Source organism: Notolepis coatsorum (assembly GCF_963971535.1).
Source record: "Notolepis coatsorum genome assembly, chromosome: 15".
Lineage (NCBI taxonomy): Eukaryota > Metazoa > Chordata > Actinopteri > Aulopiformes > Paralepididae > Notolepis > Notolepis coatsorum.
In genome coordinates this window covers 16,609,845-16,630,121 of record NC_140179.1, presented here as the reverse complement: position 1 = coordinate 16,630,121, position 20,277 = coordinate 16,609,845, and the positions used below count along the sequence as shown (strand labels likewise).

The window sequence follows — 20,277 nt, the reverse complement described above, 5'->3', positions numbered from 1 at the left end:
AGGCTGTTTAACAAAAATAAAATAGATTTCTGTTGTCTTTATACAGTATGTATGAACTAGGGCTGCAACTAATGACTATTTTGGTAGTCGACTAATCTGTCTTATTTTTTCGAATCGATTTTTATTTTTATTTTTTTTTGCACTACCTATCTTTGTGAAAGTGGCTTCTCAGCTCTGGTCCAGCTGAAGACCGAGCAGAGGAACAGATTGGACATTGAGCATGACCTCAGAGTTGCTTTGAGACTCTTGTCAGGACCAAACAAGAGTAATTCACGCCTTCATATCCTCACGCTTAGACTACTGTAACTCCCTGTACCTGGGGCTAAATAAATCCACCATAGCCCGTCTACAACTCCCCCAAAACGCTGCTGCTAGACTGCTCACAGGTACCCGGAAGAGAGCTCGCATCACCCCTGTACTTGCCTCCCTCCACTGGCTCCCAGTGCGCTTTAGAATAGACTTCAAGGTCCTCTTAATGGTTTATAAAGCCCTAAATGGTAAAGCTCCTGCTTACCTAGCAGACCTCCTCACCCCCTATACCAACGCCAGGGCCCTCAGATCGGCTGATAAGGGTCTCCTAACCACTCGTAGGTCTAACTTCAAGTCTAGGGGGGGACATGCTTTTGCGGTTGCAGCCCCTGACCTCTGGAACAGCATCCCCATGTCCATCAAATCTGCCCCCTCCATCAAGTCTTTTAAATCAAAACTCAAAACCCACCTATATCGCCTGGCCTTCCCTGACTCACTTTGACTCCTGCCGTACTTGTTGACGTGTTGTTCTGTTTTTCCGTTGATTTTATTTAATTTTTCTGTTTATTTTATACTTTTCTGTGTACTTAGCTTAGCTATGTGAAGCACTTTGGTTGACAAGCGTCATGTTTAAACGTGCTATACAAATACATTTGATTGATTGATTGAAACAACATCCCCAGTTATCCCATTAGTTCCCCCAAACTTACTGTCTGTCTGTTATGTTAAGCTAAGAAGTCTTCAGCTGGCTGGACCAGAGCTGAGAAGCCACAGATGGGTAGTGCAAAAAAAAATTATAATCTTTTTTTTCTTTTTTTTAATGACTAATCGACGCAACAATTCCTCGTCGATGATTTTTTATAATCGACGTCGTCGACTAATCGTTGCAGCCCTACCCTAGTATGAACCATTAATGGGCAATTGTCAAATCTCTCTGTATAAATCACGTTTGTGACTAAGCCATAGAGATGCAGTGTTTACTAGCTTTCAGCACTGCAGTTTAGGCTATTATTAGGCATTTCAATTTATTTTCTCTTGCGAATAGCATTGTGGACATTTTCTAATGCTCGTATAAGGAACTCTAGTCACGGGGGCCGGCATGGCTCGTCCGGCCAGCGTTGGCATCGACGGCATGACCGCAGCGCTGACAGGAGCCACTCACTGCGGCACGCCACGCCGGCCACCACAACCATCGACAATCGCAGTGAGGATCTCCGTCGACCGGCGCCGGCTGGCTAGCTCCGGCTAGAACCATAGCTCGCCAGCTATACAGGCCAACGCTAGCAGAGTTCGCCCCGTGCAAAATGTGCTGGCCGGCCAGCGCTGGTCAACAAAGATCCTCACCGCGACTGCCGATGGTTATTGTTACGAAGGATCAGATTAAACCGAATATATATATTTATTTATTGATATATATTGAATAGTATTTGTATATCGTTTGATATCCCTTGTATATTCCTTGTACATATACACGGAATATCCCTTTAGTCCAGCCCATAATAGTTCATTCTCCTATTGGACAGCGGTCCACCGGCGCCAGGGACCGGCCCCCGGAGCCAAGTTCAAAGTCACCGACACGACATGTCTGTACTTGCCCGGCCCTGCCCAGGGATACGGCGACAGAAATGAGAGTGGCACTATTTGTGCACCGTGCGTATAAATACGGCGCAGGTGAATGTAGAAGACCCTTAGCCCCTTACCTCCGTACCCTTCGTGCACTTAGCATGTTACCGATAAGTTGAAGCCTCACCCACGATACAACGTGCGGTGAAGTATGGCCTGTTTGGCCTCAGAATAGGGCATCGAGACCGCGTGCGAATTAATAACTGAATTGTCAGAGTTTGGCACTATACCGTCGAGTGCGACATATTTCTATTGAGTCTTTAATAGTCTATTTGTGTATAGTGTATCGTGCGGTTAGAATTCTATAGTGACCAGCATCTCCAACGCTTTCTCGTATTAGCTAGAGTTCTTATCCAGGCTGGGCCGACCGCATGGCGCCTTCACCCGAGGAGACCTAGGCGAGAACCGTATGGACATGTACACTGGATTAATCTACCCGACGACTACATAGCCTTTGCGGCTGGAATATATTTGCTTTGGTCCTATGATTTATGGAGCGGATAATCGCCGACGCCTGCACGTGTTGGATTTACCCCGAGAGGAGTCAAGTCGAGTCGGCGCTCAGAGAGCCTGAGGCCGCCTAGCTTTCTTCACTGTAGAGCTACAGTCTACAAGAGAACCAAGCTGTATTCGTCTGTGGATCAAGAGACTACTGCACCGGCTTCTGTACCTGAAGTCTCCCTAGTCATCGTTGACCAGACGTCCTACTACCGACAGATCTTCTACCCCCCTTGCTGGCTTACAACCAGTGGGAACCCTTTCCAGTATCTCCCGCTATCACTAGTGCACCATAGATATAATTCCCTAAGATTCAGGTTGTATAATTACCTCCTGCGTAACCAGAGAATGGACATTCGTTATTGATTTGCCTACGCATACTCCTTTGCCTTACAAGTGCATTCAAAGAATAATGTAAAGTATCCTATGTACCTTTTGCTCCATTAAATACTTGATTAATACCTTTGACTGGAACCGATTTCATTGTGGGAAGTGTTCATCATATTCATATATCGTGTACTGTATGGCCAGTAATTAAAGTACATAAAGCGGTAGTGGTTTAATGATACCATACTTATCAATACAGTCAGGGAATTGTACCCCTCAGTTACAGTTATGATAACTAACTAGTCGCGGTGAGGATCTTTGTTGATTGACGTTGGCTGGCTAGCACACCGCGCATGGAGCGAAATTGTTTGCTTTCTATAAAATAAAATTTGATCTACTTTTTCTCCCATTTTCTATTTTTCTCCCATCCCAATTTCGTATTGTCCAATTCTACCCTCCCCTGTCTCGAACGCTGTTAGGCCATGCCTCCCACAAGCCGGCTGCAATGTGGACGAAGCCTTACATCACGTGTCCCCTCCGGTACTCGAGGAAGCAGCCGTCTCATCTTTTCACCTGCACAGCGCGATCTCTTAGCGTCGGGGGTCTGTGTGGGAGGGCACGCCGCCCCCGTCGCTTCCTGATTCTGCTGCGCAGGCGCACCAACCGACCTGTAGGAGTCGCTGTCCACAACGTCCGATCCCCACCCATCAGCTTCCCACCCCCTAATACTGCCAATTGTATTAGTATGAACGACCAGCCAAGCTGATAGCAATGCGGAGAGCTGGGCTCGAACCCAGCGTCTCCTGCATTGGTGGTGAGCGCCTTTCCCACTGCACCACCTAGCTGCCCTGCTTTCTATAATTTAAAATACAGTTTGAAACCGTCTGTAGTACACAGTAGGCTATGTGTGCTAGCAGAGCTAGTCTCCAGTCGTGAGTCACGGTGCATGACATGTCACAGTGCATTGGTGGTTTGTCCACCAAAAGATAGAAAAGAAACTAGCAGAGCCAGAACTGTTCAACTCCCCTGGAGCCACAGCTAGAGCTGCCGCGGTATTGATGTTTTCCTTACCGCACACATTTGCAAAATATTTCCTACCGCCGCAGTTATTACCGCACACACACACAAAAAAAAAAAAGTTTGAATGCATTTTTTTTGTAGTCTACTCTTTATAGCATATAGCCTGCCTCTAGTCTAAATGTCTATCTTTAGAGGATGATTTTGCAGCATGAATATTGTTTGGGATTCGGCATGCACGCATTCGTTATTAAAAGTGAAACACGGATTCGAAGTCTCCCCTCGGTGTCGCGAGCAGGGGTGGTAGCGGCGCGCCCGCCGGTTACCCCCCCGACCCTTTCTTCTTCTTCTTATTATAACGTTACTACTTATGATTACAAAGGCATTCGATTTGTGGCATTAACGTTAGTATAGTTACACGTTCGTATTTACCGGACCATAGCAAGGCAAGCGTTACTCAATTAATATCTAAGTTCCTTTCTTTGCTCAGAGCGTGCCGAGTTGTACCCATTCTGCGGTCTGTTAATAAAGTTTTCAATCAGACAAGTGTATAGAACGAAGGGCTTTTATTATAACATTTCGTTGCAGTAAAATCATTATGCCTCGTTCCCTGAGGAGCGACGGCGTCGGTAATCCACTCCGGTCTCCGGTGGGAGCTAACGTACTATTAGCCGTGTTGTGATGGCTGAGATTCAGGAAGTAAAAGCACTGCAAGATGCTCCAAGCATGTGACGCGTATCTCTTCTGACCAATCAGTGGTCTGCAGTGTTTCATGTGACTTTTCTGGTACCCAATAGGGTCGCTTGGAATCTCGACAGAGAAGTAGGGTATATCTGCAGAGCCGCAAGCCCAACGAGAGCGTAATAATAATAATAATATAATAAAAAACAGCGGTGATGCCGGTATTCAGCCCAACGCTGCGGTGGGCATGATGTAACAGCGATACCGTGGTAATACCGATACCGCGGCAGCTCTAGCCACAGCCACTTTTTTGGTACTTTCGCTTTTAAACCAGCTGCAGCCTGAGAACGGGAGTGTGAGGGGCTGTAACACTAAAGATGGCGGCAACGACAAAGAATTGCTGCAAAATAAACATTTGTTGTTTAAATAATCATTAAACATTTTTATTTGATTTAATACTAATACAAATATTGATTATCGATATCGAACAATATGAAAAATTGTATCGTGATAAAATGTTTTGCCATATCACCCAGCCCTAAATGTGAAATGTGTGAGTGAATGGGTGAAATGTGAGGAACAACTTGTAAAGCGCTTTGGATAAAAGCTGTTTATATAAATGCACCTTTATATTTCTTATTGACTTGGGGACCATGAGAAGTCTGGCTGGCAGGGATGGGTACCGAATTCGGTACTTTTGAGGTACCGAACCGAACACGTTGGTACTACTGAGTACAGATTTTTTTTTTTCTCTCTCCATGTCAACGTTCACACGCACAATATATACTTACCTAGGATTTGACTTGATTCAACAACAAAGCAGTCGGAGCAATGGCAAGCCGAAAACGGTCGAAATTGTAGTTATTTGAAGTTTTTATTTTTTTTTTTTTTTACGACTGAGGTAGGTAAATTACATTTCTTGAGACTAAAGTACCGAAAAAAGGTACCGTTGGGTACCGGTATCGATTCACAGGTACCGGTACCGTATCGGTTCAAATGTGAAAGGTACCCATCCCTACTGGCTGGCGATCCTCTTACCGGTTGGGGAGTGGATGAATACTGAACGGTGATTCATCTCGAGTTGAACTATGTGTGCATTAAACAGTTTTAACACACACCTGCCGGCCAATCGGAACAGAGTATTCTCACCCAGGCCACCTGCCGGCCAATCGGAACAGAGTATTCACACTGGCCGTGGGATAGTAGAGTGTAATCTTTGTCTTATTAACCCTTTCACTGCCACACGACAGCCGGTTACCCCTTTACCATCACACAACCGACGGCAATGCTCCATCATTAGCGCCGGTATTGTACAGTAACTCCTGGCTTCAGTGCTTAATGTAATGTTCCTCCTCCTCAGAGTGCTGCGGCCCCCTGGAGGAACCTCCAGTAACCTGTTTGGCAGCTTTGAGGAGGACGCCGCCCCCCCCAGGAGAACCCACAAGACAGCCACCAGCATCTTCACCCCAGCCGAGGATACCCAGGGAGGTCCTAAGCGCTCTAATCCCCCAGGTGAGAGCCAGCGTCTGTCTGAGCAAACGGGAAGAGCAGGGTCTGGCCCCGCCTCCCCTCCCAGGGTCTGGCCCCGCCTCTCCTCCCAGGGTCTGGCCCCGCCTCCCCTCCCAGGGTCTGGCCCCGCCGCGTCTCTACAATTCGTAGCCGCATTTCTGCAGACCCCTCTCTGATTGGTTGAACTCCATTTTTGCAGACCCCTCCCATTTCTGCAGACCCCTCTCTGATTGGTTGAGCGAAGCCCCTCTCTGATTGGCCCCCCGCATGAGCCGAGACAAGCTCCTCTAGCCAGGAGTCGAAACTCCGTTAACTCCAGAGAGAGAGGCTGAACGCAATTTATACGCATGGAAGTATTGATTACGCCATAACGAATCATTAAAAGATATATACCGTTAACTGGAATATGTTGTGTGTGCCTTTACACATGTTGGATAGGATTATGTAATTGGTTTGTATAGCGTCGCGTATAACGTTATTTCGCGTGACTTCACGGTTTATTCACATTTCACAATTCATCGTCTTGTTTACATCAGGGTCCCCCATGTTCAATTCATGATAACATATATGACATACAGGTAGACAGATGGACAGTACTGCTACATCTAGACATTTATGACATACCAGATTTTGAACTTGTGGTAGGCCTAGACATTTTCAATTCATCGTCTTGTTTACATCAGGGTCCCCCATGTTCAATTCATGATAACATATGACATACAGGTAGACAGATAGACAGTACTGCTACATCTAGACATTTATGACATACCAGATTTACAAATACAGTACTGTTTGTGATACAAAAAGAGTCCAGAAAAGAAAGGCTATACATTTGACGTAGAAACTGTACATTGGAGGAGGTTGGGTGGGTGGGGGGGACTATACATTGCTTCTTCTAAGTGTCTATGCTTTTTTTTGTCAGTATTTACTGGCTTTCAAAAAAATAACATCTTGTTGCTTGTGTGTTGAAGGACTTTTACCGAAGGGTTACACATATCATGTCTGCACGTACAGACGTGCGGTGAACCCATCCTGGACCTGCGTTGACCATACCTCTTTTGAGGCCACTGTGCGAATTACTCACCAGTCTGAGGAGGAGATCCTGGTGTGGGCAAGGTCGATGCAGGTCACCTGGAGAGTGGCCCATACATATATGTCATATATGTTATCATGAATTGAACATGGGGGACCCTGATGTAAACAAGACGATGAATTGAAAATGTCTAGGCCTACCACAAGTTCAAAATCTGGTATGTCATAAATGTCTAGATGTAGCAGTACTGTCCATCTGTCTACCTGTATGTCATATATGTTATCATGAATTGAACATGGGGGACCCTGATGTAAACAAGACGATGAATTGAAAATGTCTAGGCCTACCACAAGTTCAAAATCTGGTATGTCATAAATGTCTAGATGTAGCAGTACTGTCCATCTGTCTACCTGTATGTCATATATGTTATCATGAATTGAACATGGGGGACCCTGATGTAAACAAGACGATGAATTGAAAATGTCTAGGCCTACCACAAGTTCAAAATCTGGTATGTCATAAATGTCTAAATGTAGCAGTACTGTCCATCTGTCTACCTGTATGTCATATATGTTATCATGAATTGAACATGGGGGACCCTGATGTAAACAAGATGATGAATTGAAAATGTCTAGGCTAATAAACAACTTGTGACAAATAACTCTTGACTTGACTTGACCACCAGCCTCTCTCTCTTAAGGCATTAACTGGGTTAATTAATCTAAATGTTATATTGTAACTGTCTAGTTATTGATTGATTGAATTGATTGAAAACTTTATTAACAGATTGCAGAATGGGTATACAGTACACAGTACAGCTCAATACATACAATTGTTAAGGGAATGCAGACCCCAGAGAAAGACTTTCGTCTTGTTTACATCAGGGTCCCCCATTTTCAATTAATCGTAACATATGACATACAGATAGACAACTGGGTTAATCTAAATGTTACATTGTACAGTAAGTGGGGAGTGTAAACAAGTTGACCGCTGGCTGTGTTGTGAAATGTGAATAAACCGTGAAGTCACGCGAAATAACGTTATACGCGACGCTATACAAACCAATTACATAATCCTATCCAACATGTGTAAAGGCACACACAACATATTCCAGTTAACGGTATATTTTTTTAATGATTCGTTATGGCGTAATCAATACTTCCATGCGTATAAATTGCGTTCAGCCTCTCTCTCTGGAGTTAACGGAGTTTCGACTCCTGGCTAGAGGAGCTTGTCTCGGCTCATGCGGGGGGCCAATCAGAGAGGGGCTTCGCTCAACCAATCAGAGAGGGGTCTGCAGAAATGGGAGGGGTCTGCAAAAATAGAGTTCAACCAATCAGAGAGGGGTCTGCAGAAATGCGGCTACGAATTGTAGAGACGCGGCCCCGCCTCTCCTCCCAGGGTCTGGCCCCGCCTCTCCTCCCAGGGTCTGCCTCTCCTCCCAGGGTCTGGCCTCTCCTCCTTGGGTCTGGCCCCGCCTCTCCTCCTTGGGTCTGGCCCCGCCTCTCCTTGGGTCTGGCCCCGCCTCTCCTCCCTCACTGCACCATGCACCAGTTTCCTCCACAGCCACTTGTATCAGAGGGGCCAGTGGAAGGTTGGCTTGGGGGCTGCTGATAACGACCCACAGGAGCTGGTGTTCAGTGTCTCGGGTTGTCGGGGACAGAGCGCACGGCAATGCTTCTTCAATAGTATTGAGTAGGGATGCCCCGATCTATCGGCCAGCGATCGGTATCGGCCGATATTCACTAAAATAGCTGGATCAGGTATCGAAGAGGAAAAAAAGCTATTTTTTTATATAATAATAATACATACATTTATATCTGTTAATTTGTTACATTTAGTTTCACTAAGTTAGGAAAGTAATGTTTTAAGTCAAGCCTGATGTTGCCTTGCACAAAAGAATGATCCCAGTCTCTTCCACACAGTGAGGCATACAGTTTATTAATTGAACAATGGGTATTTACATTTAGTAATTTAGCTGACTCTTATCCAAAGCGACTTACAAGTTCTGTACGACAAGTCATCAGGAAGGGCACAAATCTCATCAGCTGAGTAACCATGTTGGTGCTACAATGTAGGTTAGTATATTAGGACAGTTGGGGTTAGATTATTATTATTATATATATATTTTTTTTCAGATAATGGTATGGGTATCTGATCGGTACTCGGTATCGGCCGATACCCAAAGCCAGGTAGGTATCGGGACTGAAAAAGTCGGATCTGCGCGTCCCTTAATTCTAAAATTAGATTAGATCATTTTTCTTAGACCTACACTACAGTATAATACTGCCAGCTGCTATAACAAAAATGATCTGTATTGGCCAATATGGCTCATAGAAGATCAGTGATTGGTATCTGTGGCAAAAAACGTGATCGGGGCATCCCTAGTACTGTAATGGGTGGCACACAGGGGGCGCCGGTGAACCCTCGTGCCTCCAATAGTACTGAGCTGGGTGGCCCACAGGGGGCGCCGGTGAACCCTCGTGCCTCCAATAGTACTGAGCTGGGTGGCCCACAGGGGGCGCCGGTGAACCCTCGTGCCTCCAATAGTACTGAGCTGGGTGGCCCACAGGGGGCGCCGGTGAACCCTCGTGCCTCCAATAGTACTGAGCTGGGTGGCCCCTCGTGCCTCCAATGGTACTGAGAGGCAGCTGGGTGGAAGAAGGGGAGACGTTCATTGTGACAGTATTGGAATTGCCTGAACTGTACATATTTCCAACCTAGCAATGCAGATTAGCTCATAATATCAATCCCTCCCCTCTTAAAAAGTCTCTTTTGGTCACTCTTCCAAAACTTCTCAAGACCTAGTCAGGTTTGTGCTGCAGCGAGTATTAGGGATGGGCGTGAGTAAATCGATTACTCGTAGCTATGAGAAATCTATCTTAAATTATAAATTTTTATGAAAAAAAATTAATATTTTTTTACATATTTGTTTCACATGTCAGATTATAACTGTTTGTTGGTTTCCTTAACACTTTGAGTGCCAGCAGTGGGCGCCAGAAACAGCGCTTGAGTGCCAGCGATGTAGTCAATGGGAGGGCGATCATATTTGCGAATGCATAAACTATATCTTAAATTATGCCTGTGTCTAATACGCCCGTCGCTTATCAATGACTTGTTTGCAGTCAACATTGTCGATAGAATTGTTTTTTAATCGTTACATTTCCGTTTTATACCTTTTTGAAACTTCCAAAAAAAAGATTCTGCAGGACACACGTTGTCATTTTTCGGCCTATTTATTAATCTTTTTTCAAATAAACACTAGATTATCGATAGTATATGTGTACTTATGCACACTAGAGAAGCGGGCTGAAAAATCAATTATCTTATTTCCTGATCAGCACACACACTCTCAGCCACACACACACGCATATGGGACACGCTGAGATATAGGTGAAACGCTTATCCCAAGACTGGTAAAATAGATTCCTTACCTCAGATCAGATGTTTTCCAAAAAGATTATTCCAAATATCGCGTTTATTGATCCAACGCTGGGTACTGGAAACGCATAATCCACACTGTTCTGAGGGTGGGCAATGACTGGGATCGTCTCCGGTTACATGCCTGAGTAAAATGTGGATTCCGGACTTTCTTTTTTCCCCCATCCATTTCATTCAGTCCAATCCAATGGGTGCAATACCATCCGGAGAGACGATAGGGGGCGGTATTTTCCCTGTTCGAGCTCAGATAGATCCCCACTGGTAACGTGAGGCTAGATTGATGAAAAATTAATGGAAATCGGTAATAAAAAAAATAACGATTAAATAACGAGATTTCGCGTTCTTGGCACTCAACGCATGGTATGAACTAACGAGATTTCTCGTGGCTGGCACTCAGTGTTAAAACATACGTGAATGAACAAAATTAAGTTCGTTTGAATTTTTTTTCCTTTTCGAGTAATACACGATCACTCGAGTATAGCATGCAATCATCCATCTGGATTTTTCTTTAAAATGCCCATCCCTAGCGAGTATACTGTATTCCAGTGTTTTCCACACGATTTTGTGAGATTGTGGTGGGTGAACCTCGGACCCTGAACTTTTTTTTAAAGTTAAATGCATCAATCGGGTGCACTTTGAGAGCAAAATAAAGAGGCTAGATCTATGAACTTTGTGCTCAAAACACAAAATCGACTAGAGCAGTGCTTCCCAATCCTCTCCTCGAAGCACCCCAGCCGTTCAATGTGACTCAACTTAACTAGCCCTTTATTAGTTGAATCAGGTGTGCTGGTGGTGGAATTTAACAAATACATGGAACGGCTGGGGTCGGGGAACAAAATAAGTACCCGCCAACCGTGGGCAGATTTAAGGCGAGTAACAATGAGAGGTCTGCCCGCCATCTGGCGTGTAACAAAATAGTTCATATCTTATTTTGAAAATCCTATGCCGGGTCTCATTTCCGCCCCAAGCGCAGCTCCAGTCATAATGTCTATGGCTCCGGCAGCTATTAACGTTCGGTTAATATCGATACTCTTATTTTGAAAAACCCTGTGGCAACTCGACGAGTCATATCCGCCCAGTCCGTGCTGTCTGCATTAAGCAGAGGAGCAGGGCTACACAGTAGTGCGCCTATTTTGCTACCCGAAATAAGTCTGGTGTTTTTTTTTTCTCACAACGGGTCAAATGCATCTAACATGCTTTGCATCGTCGCCATTCCTTTATGCCCACATCGCCCGGAAATTAACGTTACGTTAGCGTAAGCTAACAAGCTAATCCTGATCAGAGGCAGCAGAAAGGCCTGTATACTTTCCGTAGCCGCATTTCTGGCAGACGCTCTCTGATTGGCCGACGTCAGTTTCTACACTGGTTAAGCTTAGGCAATCTTCGAAGTTGGTTAAGGTTAGGCAAGTTCTTTCGACGGTTAAGCTTAGGCACTCTTTCGAGGGTTTGGTTAAGGTTAGAGTTTGTCTTAGAGCATGGCGATAGAACACCAGGTAGTTTGCAGGCTGTTTGACGTGGAAATGGGCAAAGACACAGCTCGTCACGCTATTGGGCGCACATGTCGCATGACCAGAAACGTCTGCCAGAAATGCGGCTACGGAAAGTATAGACGCAGCAGAAAGTGTGGACTGGGGAAATGGGGGGGGGGGGGGGGGGAGCAGTCTCCCTTTCTCTGTGTGTGTGCGTGCATTTGGAAAGACGATGTAGTCAGGACTCAGGACAGGAGTATATTATAGTAAACTGAGGATTACTGAGGATGGACAGATAATGTTGATATTCAAATATAAAAAAGGTTCGAGAGGAGTGGAAGTTTGAAGACCGACTAGACTACAATATGATGCGGGGGTGGTGAGTTGAAACGGTGTGTGTGTCCCGACCCCACTTCTATGTTTCAATAAATTATTTGCATTTAAAACTATTAACGCTGACTAGGGATGCCCCGATCGATTGGCCACCGATCGTTATCGGCCGATAATCAGTATAAATATGCGATCGGCGAATTCCGATAATGAGTCATATTCACCGATCAAGCGGAGATCTCACTCGCTGTCTGTCTCAGACACACAGGACCTGCAAACTGCCGCTGCTCCCTAGCCCCGCCCGCCCGCACCCGTGTACAGTTTGTAAACACGGAGGACTGAGAGGCGGCTCCTCTGCTCGAGTCTATAGTGCATTCGACCTGAGCTAACGTTAGCTACCTAGCTATCGTTACTGTTTAAACAAAATTACCCAGTCAACTATTCACTTTTATTAGGCATTGTCTAACGGTATTTAGCCGGCTAGCTACTGATAGCTCCTGATATCAACAAATGCTCCAGCAAGCAAGTCTAGTAGTCTATGTTGATACCTCCGTTAGCTTGCGTTAGCTTGCATTAGCTGACGCAAGTTCACTGTTCAAAACGAAATGTCCCATTGAACTAAAGTTCTGTCTTAACGTCATCTAGCCGGCTAGCAGTAGCTACAGATAGCTCCTGATATCAATGTCTTATAACATTGATTCAATGCGTATTCGAGCTGAGGGCTTGCTGAATGTGATATGACCAAAGCACATTAACGTTACCAATAGGGTCCAGCTGCAGCACAGGAGAATCCTTTTTGGAGCTGGAGGCTACTAGAGTACACACAGACAGTGGAGCTGTTTGCAGATGGCGAGCATTTTGACTTGTTGCGTGGTGGCGATGTCTCGCAGATAATGCAAGTACAAGTCTAATTATATAATATATATATTTTATAAAAAATAAAAAGTATATATATATCGGTATCGGCCGATATGGCTCATAGACTATCGGTGATCGGTATCGGTGGCAAAAAACTTGATCGTGGCATCCCTAGTGTTGTTGATGCTCTTGGTTTGGTGTTGTTGCTGCTCTTGGTTTGGTGTTGTTGATGCAGGCTCTTGGTTTAGTGTTGTTGATGCAGGCTCTTGGTTTGGTGTTGTTGCTGCTCTTGGTTTGGTGTTGTTGCTGCTCTTGGTTTGGTGTTGTTGATGCAGGCTCTTGGTTTGGTGTTGTTGATGCAGGCGGGAAAAGCAGTGGAATATTTGGGGAATCGGCCGCTACAGTCCAGCAGAAGAGACCAGTGCCTCCAGGGGGACCAAGCAGCAACATCTTCGGAGCGGTGGAGAGTGTCCCTGCTGCTCCCAGCCTGGTCCAGAACCACCCCAACAAGCCAAAGGTAGGCCCTGCCCCAAGCCTAGTCCACCCCAACAAGCCAAAGGTGGGCCCTGCCCCAAGCCTGGTCCATCCCAACAAGCCAAAGGTAGCCCCTGCCCCAAGCCTGGTCCACCCCAACAAGCCTAGTCCACCCCATCAAGCCTAGTAAAATGTGGATTCCGGAGTTTTTTTTTCTCATCCATTTTCATTGAGTTCAATCCAAAAGGGTGCATTACCATCTGGGAGACGATAGGGGGCGCTTTTTCCCCACATCTGAGCGCCTGGCGGGGCAGGCTTACGAACGGTAGACTCGGTTGATGAAATATGAATTCAGATCGCTAATAAAAAAAATAAAACGAGAATTCTCTTGATGGGCATTCAACCCGCGGGCTGATAACCCGAGATATCTTGTGATGGGCATTCAAAGTGTTAACAAGCCAAAGGTAGGCCCTGCCCCAAGCCTAGTCCACCCCAACAAGCCTAGTCCACCTTAACAAGCCAAAGGTAGGCCCTGCCCCAAGCCTAGTCCACCTTAACAAGCCAAAGGTAGGCCCTGCCCCAAGCCTGGTCCACCTTAACAAGCCTAGTCCACCCCAACAAGCCTAGTCTACTTTAACAAGCCAAAGGTAGGCCCTGCCCCAAGCATAGTCCACCCCAACAAGCCTAGTCCACCTTAACGAGCCTAGTTCACCTCAACAAGCCTAGTCCACCTTAACAAGCCTAGTTCACCTCAACAAGCCTAGTCTACTTTAACAAGCCAAAGGTAGGCCCTGCCCCAAGCCTAGTCCACCCCAACAAGCCTAGTCCACCCCAACAAGCCTAGTCCACCCCAACAAGCCTAGTCCACCTTAACGAGCCTAGTTCACCTCAACAAGCCTAGTCCACCCCAACAATCCTAGTCTACCTTAACAAGCCAAAGGTAGGCCCTGCCCCAAGCCTGCACCGTTAGCCTAGCTTAGCGTCATTCACTGGAAGTAGGTGTGCCAGTGTAGCCTAGTTCCCAACAGTCACGAAATACACTCCAAATACAACTCTAAAACTTTCCTGTAAACATGTTGTGACCTGTGTATTTACCACATAAAAAAATTATTGGGACATTTTAGTTTTCTAAGCAGATATATACTCAGAATCTTTTTTTTCAAACCACTGCTGCCAAAGCGGAAAAAAACAAAACGGGGCTTTTGATGTGATTTTATTAAATTTCTCGTTGTGGTAAATACACTGCTACAGGCTACACTGGCACACTTACTTCCAGTGCATGGCGCTAAGCTAGGCTAACGGTGCAGCTGTTCCCTAAGCCTAATGCATGCACAGAAGAAAAGGGTGTCTGCTTGTCTAACTCCAGGGTAGATGGCAAATAAGCTCATTTCCCCAAAATTGTACGTGTTCCTTTAAGCTAGGCTAGTGGTCTGTATCCACTTCCATTCATTTGTGCTAGGCTAGGGCTGGAAAATTCGTATCACAATAATCGTCTGGGTTATTTTTCCAGTATTTATTATATATAATATACGTATATCATTATCTGTTCACAAATGTGAAATCACAAGACTAATAATAATTAAATTGCTATTCAATGCATTGAACTCTATAATGATAGTCTGATTATTAAACCAAAACTGTTATTGTCCCCTAAGATATTGACAGATTATTAGAATAATATTGAACACATTTGAGTTGATGTGTTTATCATTCATTTAGATCACAGAAATCACTATTATAACTTCATCACAATGTACCACGTACGACCAGTATGATAAATGATTATATTGAATTATTGCCCCACACTGGGAAAAAGGCATTTTCCATGAACTGGAATAAATGAGGACATAATCATCCATTATCTGAATAAATGAATGAATCTCCTAATTTATTTATTCCAGTTCATGGATGATTTAAGTCCTCATTTATTTCAGTTAATGTATATTTAACTCGTTTATTCTGAGTGTGTTTTGATCTTTGTTTTCCATTTTGTTTCCAGGACAACATGAGTATGAGTGCTCCTGGCCCTGAGCCAGCAGGTGAGTGTCAGTCACCAGGAGCTGCCACCAGGGGTTAGTTCAACTTAGTTGGTGTCTTTTGTGTGCTACCTTAAAGAGGACATGGTATGGAAAAAACACTTGCCTACCTAATGTACTAATGTAATGACCATACCTAGTGTACCGTCTAGTTTGTATTTGGTAAAAAGGTGAATGTGATATATCGCAAGAGCGTACCACTACTCTAATCTCTTAAGCCCTATTTTCTGAAAAATATTTAACTACTGTAGACACCGGGAGATATGATATTGTGTAGACCTACTGTAGACTGAGAGATATGATATTGTGTAGACAGGAGATATGATATTGTGTAGACCTACTGTAGACTGAGAGATATGATATTGTGTAGACCTACTGTAGCTCTGTGTTCCTAAATTGGAAATCTAGCCGTCATCATCCTGATGTTATATTAAGTGGAAGTCCAGTAGGTGGTGGTAATGCAACAAGTACTAGATGCCAACTGCCATTAAATTAGATGGAAGAAGAAGCTCAGATGCGACAATCTGTGTCTCTCTCTCTCCCTCTCTCAGTCCTTCCTCAGCCCAAGGTGAGTCAAGTGGAGGTGAAGAAGGAGGTGAAGGAGAGCGTTTCTCCTCCTGCCACGCCAGCCAAGGAGGAGCCCGCCCCTGTCCCAGCCACGCCAGAGCCCGCCCCCTCCACCCCCACCACCACCCCCACCCCCTCCTCCACCACCACCACCACCTCCTTCACCCCTGTTCCTCAGCCTTCGGAAAAGGACCACGAGCCTCGCCTGGGTCCCAAGCCCCGGTCCCACAACAAGGTCCTGAACCCCCCAGGAGGGAAGTCCAGCGTGGTGTTCTACTGAGCCCTCAGAACCTCTCCCTCGCTCCCCCGACCTGTCTGTCTCTGTCTCTCTCTCCCTCCTCCTCTCTCTCTCTCCCTCCTCCCCTGACCCGGCTCTCTCTCCCTCCTCCCCTCTCTCTCCCTCCTCTCTCTCACTCTTCCCCTGACCTGTCTCTCCCCCTCCTCTCCTGACCTCTCTCCCTCCTGACCTCTCTCTCCCTCTCCTCCCTCTCATCTCCCCCTCTCCTGACCCATCTCTCCCTCTCTCCCCCTCCTCTCCTGACCTCTCTCTCCCTCTCCTCCTGACCTCTCTCTCCCCCTCCTCTCCTCCCTCTCATCTCCCCCTCCCCTGACCTGTATCGCTCTCACTCTTCCCCTGACCTGTCTCTCCCTCTCTCTCCCCCTCCTCTCCTGACCTCTCTCTCCCTCCTCTCCTCTCCTGACCTCTCTCTCCCTCTCCTCTCCTCCCTTTCCTGACCTGTATCTCCCCCTCCTCTCCTCTCTGTTTCTTACTCTTCCTGCATCTCATTCCAGCTTGTCTCTTCCCTGATCTGTGTGACGAACCACAATTCAGGTTTTTTGTTTTAGTATTTTTTTGTTGTTGCTTCTGACACTAAATTCTTGGCTTGTTTGTCCTCGATCCTTCTTGCACTTTTTGACCCCCTTGTCTGATGGTGGTAGATTCCTGACCCTCAACAATCAGTCAGTCAGTAAATGGTCAGTAGCTTCCCTCACGGGTCTTTCTTATCACGACGTCCTTCACGACAGTCCTGATTGTTTCCTTATTTTAACTTCATTTGAAATGTTCCAACTTCATTTGAAATGTTCCAACTTCATTTGAAATGTTCCTTGTTGGCAAGAAGGAGTGATTTCACTTTCTTGTCAAAAGTTCGAGTTATAATAGTTATAAAAAAGAATAATACTTGTTCAGTTTTCTTAAGTAATCCTGATTCTCTTGTTAATATATTTTGACTTATTTTGATCCGCCACAGATGCTTCTGTCTTAGGCAAAGTTTCGACCGCAACCAAAGAGTCCCCCAGACAGCTGTTGAATGACTATTGATTGCTTCGTGAAACCAGTCGTGTTTTGATATCACAATGTATCCTCGTACCAAAGCCACAGACTGAGTACTATCACCCTATCACTAGACATAATGGATGTCATCTGGCCAATCTCTCTCTCCTCCATAATGGTGTTTCTATCTATTGTCTCTTTCTTTCACTTTCTCCTGCAAACCTTCTTGAGTTTAAATCATCTTCTATCAGAGCAAAAGTCTGTTTTTAAGGAGAAAAGCCAAAATATTACTAGAATACAAAGAGCTACAGTGCTGTTGCCCCCCCTACCCAGCCCCTAAGTTTTCCATCTCCTCAAAAGAAATTCCATTTGGATGCTATGCCACGGGGCACATGATGGATGTTTAGTGCGGGTGTCCTGCTCTGTGGCGGTTGCTTGCCGTCATGGAGGATGTGTCCTCTCACTCGGGGCGTCATGGAGGACGTGTCCTCTCACTCGGGGGGCTTGCCTTTTGTTATGTTTTAAATTAAAACAGCCCAGGGACCAAGCGGAGCCTCTGAAACCTCTCACCCTCGATCACTCCTGGTGCTAGTGCCCCCCTCCCCTCTCCAGAGTGTTGCCCCCCTCTCCCCTGGCAGGCAATGACCATAACAGAAGGAGACGATTAAAGAAAAGTAAAAATAGACAACCTGTGTATTGCAATAAAACTGTTATTTTGAAAATTGGAGTTTGTCTTTTCTTTCACTATGCCATCAGTCACAGATCACTCCGTTCTCATCACTGTAATGGAGATGAAGCCATGATTCAGTAACCAGGTGAGTGAAACCTCAAGAGATGACCGTGTTTTAATTTGAAGACACGATCAGAGAGGATGGTTTGAAGCGTTGTCCTACCCAACCATGAAACCACTACAGTGGCTTTAAAGGACCTCGCCAACATTACAGGGAATGTGCTTACGGTCTTCTCCAGAGTCGGACGAGAAGATGGATACCAGTCTCCTCTCTGTGTGTTAAGTAGAAAGCTATCCGGCTGCAAGATAGCCTAGTTTAGCACAAATTAATGAAAGCGGATGCGGACCGCTAGTCTAGATTAAAACTCCGGGAGGTGTTTTTGTTTAACAGCCAGGCTAGTGGTACATATCTGCTTCCAATAATTTGTGCTAAGCTAGGCTAGCTTTCTACTGAAGGAGGTCTTGAAGGTAAACCTGGAAGCAAGTAGCTTTATACTAAAGTTTCAGGTAGTCTGTTCCATAAAATTGCTGCAGAATATAAAAAGGTACATTTTCCCATTAAAGATTTAAATTTGAAGGGTACAATGTTGGTGGAGTAGCCGTCATGGTTAACGGTGTCAAATGCTTCTTGGAGGTCCAACATGACCGTTCCTTATTCAGTATTTACCAGAGTCTACTTCCTTCCTGATATGATCAGTTTGGAAAAGCAGGCAGGTGTCAGTTCAATGTGATTTTCTTTTACTAAAACCAGACTGAAATTTGAACAGGAGCTCATGGGATGTGAGATAACTGTCAATTTGTTCGAAAATTACTCGTTCCATTATTTTAGATATGGAAGAGAATTGAGACGGGCAATCATTTCCGGTTTCCAGTTTACTTGGTAGTAGTAGTAGTTTTATTCAGTCATCACACAATACAATATGCACAATCATTCAACAATCTTTGATTTGACTGAAAAGGTACAGACTGAAGCATAATGCTTATACATGCCTGTCCTATATTCTTAACCAAATTAAGCCTCAAACAGTATTCTAAAAGAAAACGATCTTAAAAAAAATAGCTATACAAACTATTTTCTTACAAACCAAAAGTGAATTACTCATTCTTAACTATCAGCATTGTTCCACAAGTTAACGCCAACAATAGAAATACACCTCCTTTTAATCCCTTTCTTAGCTTTTTGAACAGTAAATTTACAAATGTCTCAAATCATATTTTCTTTCATGTATTGAAAAAAACCTTTGCACACCGTCCGGGAGGCGTCTATATTTTCTACAACGGAGTTCGGTGATTTGCGAATCTGATTGGCCACTGACGTTTCTGGTCATGTGACATGTGCGCCCAATAGCGTGACGAGCTGCGTCTTTGCCCATTTCCGCGTCGAACAGCCTGCAAAGCACCTGGCGTTCTATCGCCGAACCCTAACCTTAACCAACTTCGAAAGAGTGCCTAAGCTTAACCGTCGGAATCAGGGCAGGCGTTCTATCGCCATGCTCTAAGACAAACTCTAACCTTAACCGACTTCGAACGAGCGCCTAAGCCTAACCAGTGTAGAAACTTGCGGTCCCACGATTGGGCGTACGCGCCACATGACCAGAAATGACACTGGCCAATCAGATTTGCAAATCGCCGAACTCCGTTGTAGAAAAATAACAGGCGTCCGGCAGTAACTTTGCTTTAGCTCTGTACATTATTTTCATAATTTTATAATAAACCAAATCATTAAATTTCATAACATGTGACTTCATAAACGGTGGATTTGTGTGGTCATAGTAACCAGCCTTATGAAGGCTCTGAATGGCCAGCTTTTGCAGTAAGACTATCGCATTTAAGTTTTTAAATGTCGACCCCCATACTTCCACACAGTAAGATATGTAAGGAAGTATAAGTGAGCAGTAAATTATGTGCAAGGCTTTATACTTTTAATATATCCTTACATTTATACAGGATTGCTACTGACTTAGATATTTTCCCTTGGTAACATGTTTCCATGTTCATTTCTGATCAATAACTACCCCTAGAAAATTTTATCTCAAACGTTCAATTTTTACATCACATATTTAACTATATTCCCCTCTATTTCTTTTCGATTACCAAAAACCATAATTTTAGCTTTCTTAATATGGAGAGACAATTTATTAAAACCAAGTTTTGAGAATTTC

General features: G+C 44.9%; 1 protein-coding gene across 2 annotated transcripts in view; it reads left to right on the top strand.

Moving 5' to 3' along the window:
* The window catches only part of jpt2 (Jupiter microtubule associated homolog 2), a 31,366-nt gene extending 13,259 nt beyond the window's left edge, over nt 1-18,107 (top strand). Inside the window, exons 2-5 of one of the 2 annotated variants that reach the window (XM_084330867.1) lie at nt 5,756-5,907; nt 13,398-13,552; nt 15,509-15,548; nt 16,097-18,107. In XM_084330867.1, coding sequence (XP_084186993.1) covers nt 5,756-5,907; nt 13,398-13,552; nt 15,509-15,548; nt 16,097-16,392 — 643 coding nt within the window. In that variant the 3' untranslated portion in view covers nt 16,393-18,107. Of the gene's footprint in view, nt 1-5,755; nt 5,908-13,397; nt 13,553-15,508; nt 15,582-16,096 lie in introns of both variants that reach the window. The other variant, XM_084330866.1, reaches the window with a different exon arrangement.
* The last annotated feature ends 2,170 nt before the right edge of the window (nt 18,108-20,277 follow it).